This window comes from Limulus polyphemus, unplaced genomic scaffold (assembly GCF_000517525.1).
Source record: "Limulus polyphemus unplaced genomic scaffold, Limulus_polyphemus-2.1.2 Scaffold1, whole genome shotgun sequence".
Taxonomy (NCBI): domain Eukaryota; kingdom Metazoa; phylum Arthropoda; class Merostomata; order Xiphosura; family Limulidae; genus Limulus; species Limulus polyphemus.
In genome coordinates, this window is record NW_013665611.1 from 3,214,001 (window position 1) to 3,227,618 (window position 13,618).

The window sequence follows — 13,618 nt, forward strand, 5'->3', positions numbered from 1 at the left end:
ATATCAATTACAAATAAGTTTTATAGTTCTTGTTATGAAAGCTCTACTTAAATTTAATTTGCATCTTACCTTCTTCATCTTCAGAGTCAATCATTAATGCCTCCTGCATGATTTCTGGAGAGACAGCTGTATATTTTTCCTCAGTTACCATTGTAATGATAGGTAAAATATCAACGTCTGTTATGGATTTTAAGATTTCCACCACGGAAACATAGCCTAATTGCTGGGCAATGGATAAAGGTGTTTGTCCTAGCTTCAAGGAAAGTATACATTTTGAAGTACGTTACTGATGCTTTCGTTACTTCACATTTCTTAAACACTTCTTAAATAATATATTAATTTCATTTTTTATACACAAATCACAGAGCCAAACTTTTACTATTAAACATTTTGTTCCAACTCAAAAAATCTGTAAATACTAATCCCTATCAGTTCTGTGACACATTTTCGTAATGGATAACTAAGTACTTTTGGGTCAAAATGTTAAATTTAGCACAAAATATTATGTACTGGTCAAATCTGGGATCTTGAAAGTTCTTAACACTTCAAGGAAAAATTACTCTTGGAATGCTACAACTGTACTGAATCTTAGAGCTGAACATGTTTTCCCCAACACAGTAAATGCAGAAAAGTTAATCAATTTTTCACTTTCATAAGGTTTACTTGTACCTGCTTATTGAAACAAATGGTATATGTGAGTGTATACACTTTGATTAATAACAAAAAACAACTCACCAAGATTACTTAACTACAATTCTAATTCTAATATATTATTATTATAAAGAAATTAATGCAATACTATGTAGAAGATGTATCTGCAACAAAGTTTTATTTTATAAGTATATATCTTAACCAATAATTATGTGACAGTAGATTTTATACAACTAAATTGGCAGTCTTTTTAGGTTACGAAAACGAATTTACAAGATCTGAAAGTTCAATGTACCAAGTTTGTACACTATTGTATACCAGATATTAAATGAATTCAACAATTTCACACTTCACTTTCTAAACCACTAAAACTATGGGAACACAAAAATCACACAATTTGTGAGACTTACATTGGTAACAGTATTGGGTGAGGCCTTGTATTCTAATAGCAGGGTGATGATAAATGTATGTCCCTGCTGGGCTGCTTGATGGAGAGGAGTATATCCATGCTGAGCAGAAGAAAACAAAGGTTTTCACCTCTCTAAAAACGTTGAGTCTTGATATTAGATATATCAAGGATATATGGTATTTGTTGTTAGTCTTTAGAAAGTTGTCTTAAAAGAGTGATTTAATGGCTATCTTCACATTCTTCTCTGTTCTCTGTACAGCCCACGAACAAGATGCCTCACTCAACTCCAGAGTTTTGACCTCATATAGATGACATCATTATAAATTACAATTGTCTGTCTGTCATTCTGATCATTAATATTAATAATTAATTATAAATTCTAATAATTTTAAATCATAATAACTAATTGTTCCATCCAAGTGCTGCCTAAGAAGTGCAGTGTAGCTACATGTTGAAGGTTAATGAAGTATGTTGAAGGTTAATAGAGTATGAACATAGCTGTAGAAAGAAAACTCTTCAGACATACCGCTGTGGTCGAGTTGCTGATGGCAGAATGTTGTAACAGGAACTGTACCATGTGCACCTGACCAAAGTGTGAGGCAACATGCAGTGGAGTATAGCCGGCCTTTGTCTGAGGATCAATGTCAGCTCCATTTCGAACAAGAATAGTAGCCACTTTAACATGATCTTCTTGGGCACAAAGATGGAGAGGCATTAGTCCATTCTGTAACAAAACAACAGGGCTAGAATTTTACTCTTAAGCTCACTTACAAAAATTTACAAGTGTTTCTAAAAAATACTTACTAAAATGTTGAGCTCAATTTTTTTACATGGCTCATTGAAAACTCATGCCTTAAAGTAAAATAATGTAGTATAATTATTATAAAAGTTTGTAATGTTATGTAAATATCAGGTCAATAATGAAAATGAAAAATCATATCCAGTTTTTATTAATATGTAAGTAAGTGACCTTGGGCAAAAACATAACCCACCACCCACCAAACTTACAAAGTTGTTTCATATGTGCTACTCACTACTCAAGTATTTCAAATTAGTGTTTATCAGTTCAAAAATATTTACTGATTGTCTATTTGTTTGTTCTTAAGCACAAAAGCTACAAAATGGGATATCTGTGCTATGCCTATAATAGGCATCAAAATCCGGTTTTTGGTGTCATAAGCCCAGAAACTTACCACTGAGCCACTGGTGGGAATTTACTAATTGAAGTATTTTTTAAAGTTACAATTTTTATCTTCTATATTCACACTTCTTAAACAAATTTTTAAGAAGAGCATTCATAGATATCCTTGTTTCTGTCTATTACTTTGCAAGATATGAGTTGGCTAAACTGATTACATAACTACCAAGTTTTTTCACCTGAAACAAATTACTTCTTTCAAATTAACATACTCACCGAAGATGACTGACCTATTGTCCATTCTTGGCATATCATACACAGTATTTCAAACGCTTTTGACAGATAATTTTCTTCAAGAATATAGTTAAATGTAATATTCAGTTATTTTGACAATTTGTTGACAGTTTTATCAGGTCCTGTGATGGACCACTTTTGTTTTTATAATTTTTACTGGATGTCTCCTGCTCATCATCAGTTTCATTTCTAAAATTGGTGTGTTTAAAAATCTTGTAATTTAGTTTTTTGCTATTGCATTAATGTAGTCTAAATTGAATTTGCATTAGTAAAGTGTTCTGATTCAGACACATATTGTGCTAGCAACAAAAAAGTGTTCGAGGATTGCTAAAATAAACAGATGAATTTACTTACATAAATACATGAACAAAATTAAACAGGAAGTAAACAGAAAATTGCTTTTGTGTATAAGAAATAGACAAGATGGTGCTAAACGAGCAGGAATCAGCCTTTAATAACTTAAAAAGAGTTCAGTACTTTAATTTTACAGTTTCACGTTTCAATCCACTGTGTCATATGCAAACATGCACTTGCAGAAAAATGCAAGTACCAAAAAATTCTGACTTTCATTAAGAAAATTAACTTGCAGATTGCAACTATGTGTGTGTGTGTGAACTTCAAGCTCTGAACAATGAGTAAGACAAATTTCAGTAAAATAATACATTTTTAACACACTAAAGTCTATATGTATCTGTAAGAATTGTCTGAGTACATACATGTACATACTAGCAAACATATGGAACAAGTATTATGCTCACCTTATGATCCTTATATCCAATTAATGAAAAAGTAATTCTCAAATAAGCAAGTTAAAGAATACCTTATTTATTCTATTAAGTGTTAGTACTAAAGTTAGCAATGTAAAAACTGCAAGATAAAGAAAACTTGTGTACTAGACTTATCTGAGTAAACAGCAAACACCACAAAAATTTATATCATTTCACATAAGTATATAAAAAAATACTAAACTGTGTGGAACTATATATCCCCAAGCTAGAAATAACATTTTTATACACTCTAAATATACCATTTGATGAATTGTACAAGTGACGTACACTTTCCAGAAGATATTTCATTTTAAGTCCATAATTTGCAGGGTCTTTAAAATATATTAAATAGAAATGGCAGAGTCAACTTCAGTATACTACTTTACACTACAGATTTAACATTCTGAAATCTTATGTAGAAAACATCCAGAAGAAAAATAATTACATTTTAAAGATTTATGATAACCAATATACTTGATATCTACAAAAAAAAAAACTCAGAAAATGAAAATTTCAACATTTACATACACTAAGTCATTAATTTTAAAAATCTGAGATGCTTTATTGTCTCCAATTTAGTATTTACAACAGACTTAATAAAACTAATAATTCTGAGAGTTTAACTTCTAGATAATCTATTTACATTATATATATATATATATTTATTGATTAGAATATACAATAGAAATTTTTTTATTAGAATACAATAAACAACTCCATTTAAAAATATTATACAGAATTACCTTTGCTGCTGCATTAACATCAGCCTGATGTTCTATCAGTAGCGTGACCATGTCTGTATGACCACTTTGAGCTGCCAAGTGTAGAGGTGTGAATCCAGCCTAAACAAAAGTATAGGGAACTAAAAAAAATTTGTGTCTAAGTTTAACAAAAATGTGTTATCGAGGAGGTAGTTCAAGTTATTTCCAAGAAACAGTACAACTCTGTGATAAAATTTCAAAAATCACTATCATTTAACAAATTGTATCTGGATAAAACTTCCAGTATCAAAAACTGCAAATGAACGTTTTGGTACACACTTAACTTGATCATTTTTAAGATTTTTTTTTAAAACCCTTGTGAACAGTTAGCTCTTTGTTGTACCACTCAACATATACAGTCTTGTTATCAACATTTGTAACTTTTTATGTCTTTTGACAGCAACCACTTTGTTAAAACTTTGCCAGTTTAATAAATTATCCAACATGAAGGAGTCAAGCTGTGCACTTGCTTGAAACTTAACATATTAATTCTGTTTTCATCATACTCATTAATGACCAAATCCATTTAACTAATTTGTACAAATCTATTATGTTGTTAAGAAATTAATGTTGCTTTTTTTAGATGAAAAAACCCAAACAACTTGTATATTAAAACAAATAATTTATTAAATGAAATAGTCCCCATTCTTATCGATGATGCTTTTCCATCTTACAATCAGGTTGTTAATGCCCTGATTACAGAATTCACTTGGCTTTGAAGCAAAAAAACATGTCAATGTCCTCTTTAAAACCTTCCACATTTGCATACATTTTCTTATTAATATGGTGTTGCAACAAATGAAAAAAAAATGGTAATCTGATGGTGCCATATCTGGAGGATATGGTGGGTGGGAGAAAACTTCCCAACCCAACTCTATAATCTTGTGTTGCGTCAAACGCGCCACATGTGGACGTGCATTGTCATGGAGAAGAACACCTTTCTGATTGAGGAGTGAAAGGCACTTCTGATGAAGAGCTTGATTAAATGTTCCAGTTGCTGACTATAGATCTCTGCATTGATAGTTCGCTGTGGATTGAGGAGTTTGAAATGAATTACTCCTTTGATGTTCCACCAAATGCAAAGCATCACTTTCTGTGGATGGAGTCCAGGTTTTGGGATCAGAAGTTGTTTTTGTCTAGGACTGAGCCATTGTTTTTGGTGTTTAATATTCACATAGAGAATCCATTCTGTCAAAAATGGTTCATGAAGACAAAGTTACATTCACATGTTGGAAACGATGATCATCGGAGAATTCATGAGGCACCCAAACACCTCCTTTATGGAGTTTTCCCATATTCCTTAGATGTTTACATATTGTTTCATGAGAGACATGCAATTTCAGGGCCATTTCATGAGTGTGTTGCCTTGGGTTAGACTCAACAAGCATCTTCAGAGCATCAATATTAATTCCAACATATATCGGCCCATGCCATCAAAGTTTTAATGGCTAAAGTCACCTGAACGAAATTTGCTCAACCATCATTGACACTTATGAACATGTGTCTCGTTGTGTACCATCACTCTAAGGGATTAGAGCATACTGAACTTTACACATTATATAGGCTACAAGAACGTGACATTTAAGAGGTTCATTTAACTTTTATACATGATGTATGTTTTTTGGGAGTGGTTAATGAAAGTGTTCCAAAATGTGACATTAATTTCTTGACGAACTAATATTTAGACAACCACAAAATACTCAGTGCTATATCTTTTAATTGCTTTTATTCTGTAATGGTACCTAAATACTTGGACCCTAATGTCAGCATAACTTGGACAGAACATTTAAATATTGGTCAAAAGTTTCATCACCAATGAAGACTTCATACTGTCAAATGACAAGTCATTCCATATTAGTAATTCTAACAGTTTCCAATTATTCAGTAATAAACAAGCAATACAATTATTACCTTAGATTCAACATTAACTTTTGCTCCATATTCCAAGAGTGTGGTAGCAATATCCATTTGACTCTTTTTAGTTGCTACATGTAGAGGAGTAAAACCATTTTTGGCTGTGGAATGGGGTGATGCCCCCTTTTCTAATAGCAATAGTGCCATGTTTACATAATCATAATGAACTGCAATATGAAGAGGTGTCAAACCATTCTGAAAAAAAAAAATAGATAAATAAAAAGTGAGGAAACAAATTAATTAAGATATTTGGGAAAATTCAATTCCAAGGAAACTTCACTGTGTAGAAAATAATTTGAATTAAATCCCTAGCTTCTATATACCTACATGAACAAAACATACTCAGCAGTTTTTAAGTTAAAATTATCAAAAAAAAGAGGCTTGCTTTCACACAATTAAAACTCAGAGCTGTAAAATTTTTTTTTTTTTGTGAACCAAAACATTTATCATGAATGAACTTTATAAATTAATATATGAACAGTAAACTTACTTTTTTTTACAGGTTCCAATGATGCTATGGCAACCAAGATCTCTGTATATTACATTTATTGTTGGTGGAATGGTTAAAACAAACCACACTATGAAAATTATGTTTGTTTCCAAATATTTGCAAAGTTATTTAAAAAACAATTATTTGTATGTTAAATTTATAAAACTGAAAGCATATTCAATCATTCAATATCTCATGATTTATTAATATCGTATTTCTAACTGTATAACATCTTCAAGAAATTAACTTTACATTTTTTTAGTCAAAAGTACTTACACTTTGTTTCTAATTTCCAAAATAAAATCTTACATTGTTATATTATAATAGCACAAGCACAAACCACAACACACTTATTACAGATACACAATACCATGGAAATTTTGATCTTTACTCTCTTGATAATAATCATTTTTTATCTCAGTCAATGTTTTGGCATTGCAACTTCATCAGGGCTAGTGGTGCAAGAAAGTTTTGATGTGAAGATACAGATTAACAATTCCATGAAAATTTATTGTTCATTAAGATTATAACTGTATCATAATCATACTGGCAATACACCATCCAGTAATTAATCATTTTTTGATGAACCATTAAGTAACAAAAGCTTCAGGTCCAACGTATAATGCAGTTCTTTTTACACCTCATTCATTTGTGTGTATGTTAACTGTTAATCTACAACCCTATATTGACATAATATAACACGTAAGGACAACAGTGGACCTCTTGGTCCACCAAGGTTGTCCCATAAACTAAACTAAGCTATATATGATCTCCTGTACCACTTGACTAACATAAATGATATGGATGACAAGCAGTGAACTGATATCAAATATTGGCATCATGATATTCTTGAATACAGGATTGCATATGATACACATCATTACATCATGGCTGGTAGATGTCGAATTGACTTCATGCAGTTTCTTAAAAATTATAAATTTTACACAACTCTCAAAATTTTAAAAATCTGTTGCTCAAACTAAAAGTAATACTCTTGGTTGGTGTCTTTTGTGTAAAATTAAAATTATAGTTTTAGCTATTTGAACCCACAAGCTAACATTTTTACATGAGTTAAAAGTCTCTTTAAAAATCTAGTGACTTACATTGTCTTGAGCATCAACGGGAGAATTTTTCTGTAGTAGAAGACGTGCTACTTTGACGTTACCATACTTGGCTGCCAAATGCAGAGGAATAAACCCTTTCTGTGTATGGAAAATTGAAATAGGCAACACTAGTACAATTTTCCTTTATCTACTAATACTACCAAAGTAACTATTGTAGTGATGTTATGAATATTGTAATTATAAAAGATAGGTGAGTTTCCAAGCCACTTAAAAAGCACTTTGTTTGGTTAAACAAAATTCTGAAAAGTTTTAAAAATAAACATAATTGGTTTCAAGAGAGAAAGTCGTTTTCTATTTATTGTCTTTATTCTAATATTTATTTCATTTACTTATCTATTTATTTAAGTAACTTGTGCTACATTGCAAGTTAATAGCATAACAATATTTTGTTACTTTCCTTTCTTTATGATGGTAGTGTAGCTTGCAGAAAATGGAGTCAACAGCTTACCACCATGAATCCACCACTAAATTTATTATTGAAATTGTGTCATTTTGCATTCGTGAATCTTTTTTTTTTTACATTTAATGAAGAGAGGCAAAATGTGTTTCTCACACATATAGCTTCGGAGCTTAGAAATATAGTGAATATGAGAACTGTTTAATTAGATTCCACTTTGTTTCTTAGAGCATTTAATGGAAAAATGCTAGTCATAAAATGCAAGATACTTATTTCAAGTGGCAGAAATGGATGAGTAAAAGAGTAAACCCTCATGCTACTACCAATAATTTATTCAATATATCATCATAAATATCACAAGATAAATGCATATAATATGTGAAATACTGCTTGTTAATATAGCAATATAAAGTCTTATATCAAATTTTGTATGTTTGTATATAAAAGTTATCAACTGACAGCTGAGAATGTTATGGTGTTAATCCTAGCATCAAAGAAACATTCATTTTTAGTGATCAGTAGCAATAAAGATAATTTTTCATCAGTATTCTGACAAGTTATAATTTTTCTATGCTGAAAATGTATTTCCGATAAGTACTTACCTCCACTCACAAGATTAGCTATTCTCGTTCAGTGCTGCAAACTTTTTCTTTATGCATGCCACAAGCCTTGTGCTCCCACCTTGTTGGTTTGTATTGAATTTCGCGCAAAGCTACACGAGGGCTATCTGCGCTAGCCATCCCTAATTTTGCAGTGTAAGACTAGAGGGAAGGCAGCTAGTCATCACCAACCACTGCCAACTCTTGGGCTACTCTTTTACCAACGAATAGTGGGATTGACCATCACATTATAACGCCACCACGGGTGAAAGGGCGGGCATGTTTGGTGGGATGGGGATTCGAACCCGCGACCCTCAGATTGCGAGTCGAGCGCCCTAACTACCTGGCCATGCCAGGCCGCCCCCTTGTTGGAATTACTATATTCCTACATGTCTCAGATGCAAATCATCATGCATCATTTCTTAACCAATAGTAGCATGAACTGCTCACGTGCCTCATGTGACTCCCTCTATACTCCTCTACCAAACCTTCACTTCAAAGTTTGGCAGAAGGTGTGAGTGCTAGAGAAGTGAGAGTTGGAAGTGTGAGAGGAGGTACCTATCAGAAATACATTTTCAGTAAATTATAACTTCTGATATGGTACTTACCACAAGATTAGCTAGAATCCAATAATGAAAAGGAAGAGGGACTGGTGCAAGGGAATGAAAGACTCACAAGATTAGCTAGAATACCACAATGAAAAGGAGGAGGGACTGGTGCAAGTGAACGAAAGAAGTACCCCCAAAAGCATCCGAAGGATACCCCTGACCATGAGAGATATAGATCCGATGATCAGAAGAGGGGAACTGCACCACTTCTGAGCCAGGTATACTCTTTGCCCATGTGTAGATCGTGTAACACACAAGGGCGGAAATTGTGAGGTTTAGAGTGGCTAGGGTGAGGTGGACCATACTCAGTAAATCAACTACATTCAAAACAACTTCACAGGGTACCAACATATATGCAAGGATAGAATGAAAATTATACCATCTCACCTCAAACACAAGAATCAAGGGTTAAGACGCACACCAATTTCTGGGTATGCCACAAGGATCATCACCGTTCTATTGAAAGGATGTTTATCACATGTAATCAACTCCCCCAACTGTGGCACAGTCCAGCACCATCCAAAGGCAATAACATCCCCGTAAGAAGAGAACGAGGGATGGATAAGGCTTGCACCGGAACAATCCCACATACCACCAATGTGACCAAAAACAGAAATGGAGCAATCTACACCACAAGAACACCACTGCCCTACTCTCAACTGAATGGTTTGAATATTTTTATGTGTGGAACTCATTCAGGAGGGTACCTCCTTGGTCAACTACACCAGCAGCTTGAAACTGGAAGTAGTAAGGACTCCCATACTCCACTAGAAGAAAGAAGGGTGACAATGAGGTGTAGAGCCTGGAGGAACCTTAATCACCAGAGACACTGCAATGGGTGACCATGAAACCCTATTTTGAAAAGCAGACAATACCTGTCTATTCACTTGTGGCATTGCAGGGATGGGCAGCAATCCCCTTCTGCTTTACCCATGTAGTCCATGGGTGGTATGGTCTGGAACGGGCATGTTTATGAAGCAACTTATTGTGAAGGGTAATTAACCATCAAGTGATCTTGTGGAACACTCCATCTTAATGGTGAGCGTGTGAAGCCATGGATGAGAGAGCATGAATCAACATGGCTGACAGTGCAGATTTAGAGTTATGGAATACCTGGTCAGGCATCACTCACCACAAAGTAGGATCCAGAAAATGAGAAAGGAAGCAAGGGCCCCTGAAAGGAAAAGAAAAGCATTAATATAAACTAATCCAATCAAAGTCACACTGAATTGTGAAAGATGGCTGCAGGCAGAAGAGGAGAACCCGACAAAGAAGAAACCGTGATATAGATTAATTAAAGAGAGACAAACATATGAGGTGTAGTCCAAATGCCCTACAGAAGAAATTCTTGGAATGGACGATGCAGATGAGATACCAGAGAAAAGATAAGGCATGAAACTGGATGAGAAGAAACCAGGAAAAAAGTCGGGGAGGACAACTTAAAAGAGGAATGAGCCAATAGAAACAAAAGCCACACCCAGGAGCTGAAGATGGGAGGAGAAAGATCTGAACAGAAGATGTTATCATTCAATAAAGAAGTGGGAACAGGCATCATGGATGGAAGCCATGTGAGCAATACAACACCGAAGAGCATGTATAGGACATAGAAGGCTGTCTGGATCAGGCTGAGGAAATGGAGGGAGGAAAGAATGATCCAGAAAAGGAGAAGATATGTATGAAGATAAAGAGCACATGAAAATCAATGGCAAACAAATCCAACCACTGACATCCCCTGGCAAAAAGAAGGAGGTAAGTCTGGAAGGAAAGGTCAAACAAGGAGCACGTGGAAAGTGGTTCAAATGGAGGCAAAGAAAGGCAATGGTGGACTACCAGAACACCCCAGTCCAGAAGGGCAGCTTGGCATGGAGGACGACTAACCTAGAAGAAACAGAAAAACAGGGAGAGTGTAGGAGAGGAAAACATGACGGTATTGAGAAAAACACTTGAGAGCCGGAAATTGAGGTGACAGAGGAACACAAGTCAAAAAGCCTAGTTAGAATTTCACAATACGAGTAACAGTGGGCAAAACAGCTGCAAGTCCCCAGCCCAGAGACCAATGGTGGAAATTGTTCCATTGATGCAAATAAACTTCTACGGAGGAAAGGCTGATGGAACAGGCAAGAAGGACCTGATAAAAATCCAGCATAAAGACGAAGGACAGGAAGAAAGGAATGAAACACCTATGACTGAGTTGTTGAAGCAGGAAGAGAGACAAAGGAAGGGGTAAGGTGGAACTGGAGAAGTCATGGAAACCTCGACAGAGCTGATCGTAAGGAGCAATCAGAAGGACCTGACACAACAAAGTATGGATGAACTAAATTACCCAAAGAAGGAGTCGAATGGGAGGATAACATATAGTTATGTATCAGTCCAATACTGACTAAAAGCATCAACAGTCAGGGTAAGCAGATAAGGGACTGGATACCAAAAAGAGAGAGTGTGTAGTTGACAGAAGTGGCAAATGCATCAATGTGAGGAATACTCCAATGAAGGCAAAGCCACTGAAGTACCATATGATCAAGAAACTCCTCTGTTGGATAGAGTCTGTCTGGAAGGGAAGGACGATCTGCAACGAGATGGAAAGCACCCGGAACCTGAAACATAATGATACAGATATTCTGCATGTGGGTCCAGAAAGAAAGACCCAATGTGTGAAAACATAGGGATCCATACTGGGTGCCATCCTGAAAATTGAGGTAAGCAACCACAGTAGAAATATCGGGATGAATTCTGACCAGACGATATCTTATGGTTACTGAGCATAGGAAGTGCAATCTATCCAGGCAGAAAACATCCAGTGGAAGCACCTTGCATAAATAGGGCACGTCATGATCAACAAAAGTGGTTAACCCAGGCAAAAAACATTCAGGATAAGTGCCTTGGATCGAGAATATTATGATAGTTTATAATATGAAGTATAACAATGATAGCCCCCTTTTCACAGAGTGGGTGCATATGATTATGAAGTCTGTTTTATTGTACAAATCCTACTCCTGAGGAATCCTCCAAAGTTCACCAACGGAAGTGGTAAGGACTCCCATGCTTTACTAAAAGAATGAGGGGGAACCATGTTGGGGATCCAGAGAAAAAACACATTGGAGACAGTGCAATGGGTATCTGTGTTTCCCTATTTTGAAAAGAAGAAAGGCCGTGATAGTAAAAATAACAGGTCAATAGGGATGGGCAAAAATCCCTATCTGCTTTACTCATGAAATCCATGAGTGACAGTCCTTTATATATGATACAGTGATAATAATAATAATAATATATATATATATATAGACAGATAGATATACACCACTGGATAAGCAGCCAGTGGTCTTACAGAAATATCCCATCTCCACAGTGAGCATTACAGAAGTATAAAGATGTAGTGCTAAGGTATAAAATTCAGCATACCTAGCTAGGCAGCACCCGCCACAAGGCAGGATCCTGAAACATAATGTATATCAATGAAATAAGATAAAAAATAATAAGACGACTTACCCCAGTCAAAAGCAAAGACTTGTGTAGAATTGCCACAAGAAGAAGACAATACCTGCCCAAGGAAAATACAGCAGAGAAAGAGTGACAAATGTATTGGGAGTCGTTCACATACCAGCCTGAATAATCTCCTCCATAAGATGGCAGTTTCGAGCAACTAAAGACTTAGTGAGATGAAGAATTTGGGATGAAGAAACAATATGTAGATGGCAATCTGCCATAAACACGTCAAAATACACCATTCATAGGAGTTGATGAACCAAAACAGTAAGCGTAATAGGTGAAAAATCACAGGAAAGAGAGGAATGTCATGGAACAATTAGACAGGAACAAGACTGCAAAAGGAGGCAGTATGAGCCAAATAATGTAGCAGGGAATGAACTGGACAAAGGAGATGATCCAATTCCGAAATAGAATACAGGTGGGAAAATGAAGGTAAGGAAGTAGGAGAAAAGGTAAAACAACCTTCTTGGGCAGCCAACATCCTGGGAAGAAAGGCCTGATCTCAATAGTGGATAACATATGAGGAATGGTTAAGGATGGCATAAATATTGGAATGAAAATGAACACATGCTATGAGTAGGAGGAATTAGGTCTTAAGGTAAAAATGGACAGGGCATGAAGAACAACACTGAGATCCCAATCTGGTAGAACAAAGGAAGGGAAAAAACTTGGAAAGAGAAGGCTTTCCAGGCATGGGAGAATGGAAGGTGTTCAACAAGGCAGCCCTATAATGAGAAACAGTTGAAATAGACAAACCCTGATCTAACAATCGGATGTAAAACTGGGACAGGTGAGGAACAGAAGTACAGGATCAAAGTCAGAAGCAAGAGCAATGCCTCTGGTACATAGATAAGGAGGAAGGGTGAGTAGTACATGCAAGGAAAGATGCTACACGAGGGGTGAGTCCCTGAGCTGAGGCATGGGACCAGTCACACAGAAAGATGGAGTGGGATGATGTTGGGATGAAAAACATCAGATTG

General features: G+C 35.3%; 1 protein-coding gene across 1 annotated transcript in view; it reads right to left on the reverse strand.

The window, feature by feature from the left end:
* LOC106460829 (ankyrin-3-like) overlaps positions 1–13,618 on the reverse strand; it is a 154,623-nt gene that overhangs the window by 50,628 nt on the left and 90,377 nt on the right. Inside the window, exons 12-17 of the mRNA XM_022386586.1 lie at positions 7,528–7,626; positions 5,932–6,129; positions 4,003–4,101; positions 1,587–1,784; positions 1,062–1,160; positions 70–253 (exon numbers count right to left, since the gene is read on the reverse strand). Coding sequence (XP_022242294.1) covers positions 70–253; positions 1,062–1,160; positions 1,587–1,784; positions 4,003–4,101; positions 5,932–6,129; positions 7,528–7,626 — 877 coding nt within the window. The remainder of the gene's footprint in view (positions 1–69; positions 254–1,061; positions 1,161–1,586; positions 1,785–4,002; positions 4,102–5,931; positions 6,130–7,527; positions 7,627–13,618) is intronic.